Source organism: Crocuta crocuta, unplaced genomic scaffold (genome assembly GCF_008692635.1).
Source record: "Crocuta crocuta isolate KB4526 unplaced genomic scaffold, BGI_CrCroc_1.0 scaffold1171, whole genome shotgun sequence".
Taxonomy (NCBI): Eukaryota; Metazoa; Chordata; class Mammalia; order Carnivora; family Hyaenidae; genus Crocuta; species Crocuta crocuta.
This window is the reverse complement of record NW_027530879.1, coordinates 218334-220628: the sequence shown is the minus strand read 5'-3', so window position 1 is coordinate 220628 and position 2295 is coordinate 218334. Positions and strand designations below refer to the sequence as shown.

At 43.6% G+C, this 2295-nt stretch overlaps 1 protein-coding gene across 1 annotated transcript in view; it reads left to right on the top strand.

The window, feature by feature from the left end:
* The first annotated feature begins 1342 nt into the window (after positions 1–1342).
* Positions 1343–2295, top strand: part of PIGA (phosphatidylinositol glycan anchor biosynthesis class A) — a 10676-nt gene continuing 9723 nt past the window's right edge. The window contains exon 1 of the mRNA XM_077769639.1: positions 1343–2117. Coding sequence (XP_077625765.1) covers positions 1400–2117 — 718 coding nt within the window. The 5' untranslated portion in view covers positions 1343–1399. The remainder of the gene's footprint in view (positions 2118–2295) is intronic.

The following is a 2295-nucleotide window of genomic DNA, read 5'->3' as shown; positions in this document are numbered from 1 at the left end:
TTGAGTTTCTGGAGGTGTGGAAATCTCCATTGTAAACCTGAAGAAGATTTTCACTAGCTTTCCAAAATACTCTTTAGCTTTAAAAGTAAGACTCTGTAATGGTGAATATTGAGTGGGCGTTTTGTGCTGAGGAGGAACTAGGGGACCCCTGAAGTCAATATTTCCTACCTTAGGTTTAGAAAATGGCCCCAGATCCAACCCACCTCTAACTGAGCCTTTATCTTGAGACTTCAAACCAAAGAGAGGGACACTCATGGAAGAAAGGCTTACGTAATTGTAAGAAAGTTTAAGACGAAAGGAGCCCTTCATCACCATCCTTGAAAATGGAAGGGGTAAATGTAGGTAGATGTCTGTAACAGGTCCTGTAGGCAGATATTGAAAAAGCCACTGTCAAAAAGACAGTTCTATCTCCAGGTATATTTTAGTATAAACCACAAAGTGAATAGCAGAATTGTAGGAGATTCATTGAATCAGTGGCTAAGCTCTAGAGCAGGGTTGGCAAACTGTAAAGAGCCATATATTTATTTATTGGAATGCACTGGTTTGTTAGCATAGCGCATCCTTATGTACAAAGATGTAACAAACTTTATTTATTTGAGAGTGAGAACACAAGGGAGGGCAGGGGAGCCAGAGAGAGGAGGGAGAGAATCCCAGGCAGGCTCCACACTGTCAGCACAGAGCCTGACACGGGGCTCGACCCCACCAGCTGTGAGATCATGACCTGAGCCGAAATCTAGACTTGGGTGCGTAACTGACTGCGCCACCCAGGTGCCCCTAAACTTATTTTTTAAAATTAAGTGTAGGAGGTTTGACTGCGCCACCCAGGTGCCCCCAAACTTATTTTTTAAAATTATGTGTAGGAGGTTTGTTTTTGTTTTTAGTTTTTTTTTTTTTAATGTTTGTTTATTTTGGGAGGGAGAGAGACTGAGCACCAGCAGAGAGGGGCAGAGAGCTTGGGAGACACAGAACCCCAAGCAGGCTCCAGGCTCTGAGCTGTCGGCACAGAGCCCGATGCGGTGCTCAAACCCACAAATGGTGAGATCATGACCTGAGCCGAAGTCAGACACTTAACTGACTGAGCCACCCAGGTGCCCCCGTGTAGGAGTTGTTTTTAAAGCAAAGTGAAAATATAAGGACATTGCAGAATCTCATTTTGTTGTATGCTACATAGTAAATGCTAAGCAAGTCAATATCAGATGAGTAATTTCATTGTATGCTTTTGTTTCTAGGGGGAAAGCTGGCAAATTTACATTAGCATCAAACAGTGTTTATATCTAGATTTGGAAAATGTAATCTGTTTTGTCTCTGAGCTGAGATCTTGTTTTACTCTCTTTCAGGTACTAGACGACACATATCTTAACTGGGTTGCTCTAAGGACTAATGCCTAAACAACCTCAGCATGGCCTATAGAGGAAGAGGTGGGCATGGCCAGTCTCCCTCAGCTGTGCTCTCCCACGGTAGCCCTGGAAATCTGTCAACACGTAGGACCCGTACCCATAATATATGCATGGTGTCGGACTTTTTCTATCCTAATATGGGAGGCGTGGAAAGCCACATTTACCAGCTCTCTCAGTGCCTGATTGAAAGAGGGCACAAAGTCATAATTGTCACCCACGCTTATGGAAATCGAAAAGGCATCCGTTACCTCACTAATGGCCTCAAAGTCTATTATTTGCCTCTGAAAGTCATGTACAACCAATCTACAGCCACGACCCTCTTTCACAGTCTGCCATTGCTCAGGTACATATTTGTTCGGGAGAGAGTCACGATAATACATTCACATAGTTCTTTTTCTGCCATGGCCCATGATGCCCTCTTCCACGCCAAGACCATGGGGCTCCAGACAGTCTTCACGGACCACTCCCTTTTCGGATTTGCTGATGTCAGCTCGGTGCTTACAAACAAGCTTCTAACCGTGTCTCTTTGTGACACAAACCACATAATTTGTGTCTCTTATACTAGTAAGGAAAACACTGTGCTAAGAGCCGCACTGAATCCTGAAATAGTGTCCGTCATTCCCAATGCTGTAGACCCTACTGACTTCACTCCAGACCCATTTAGAAGGCATGATAGTGTAATAACTATTGTTGTTGTCAGCAGACTTGTTTACAGAAAAGGTAATGAAATGCTAGCTACAATCGCACTGCACAGACTTGTGTTTCTTGTAGAAAGCTGTGGAATACTTGTATGTAATGATTGTGTGGCTTTTTCTTCTGTTTTAAGGGTGCATAACCACTTCTGCATTAAATATGGCAAAGGAACGTCTAATACTGTTTTATACACCCCACCCCCCCT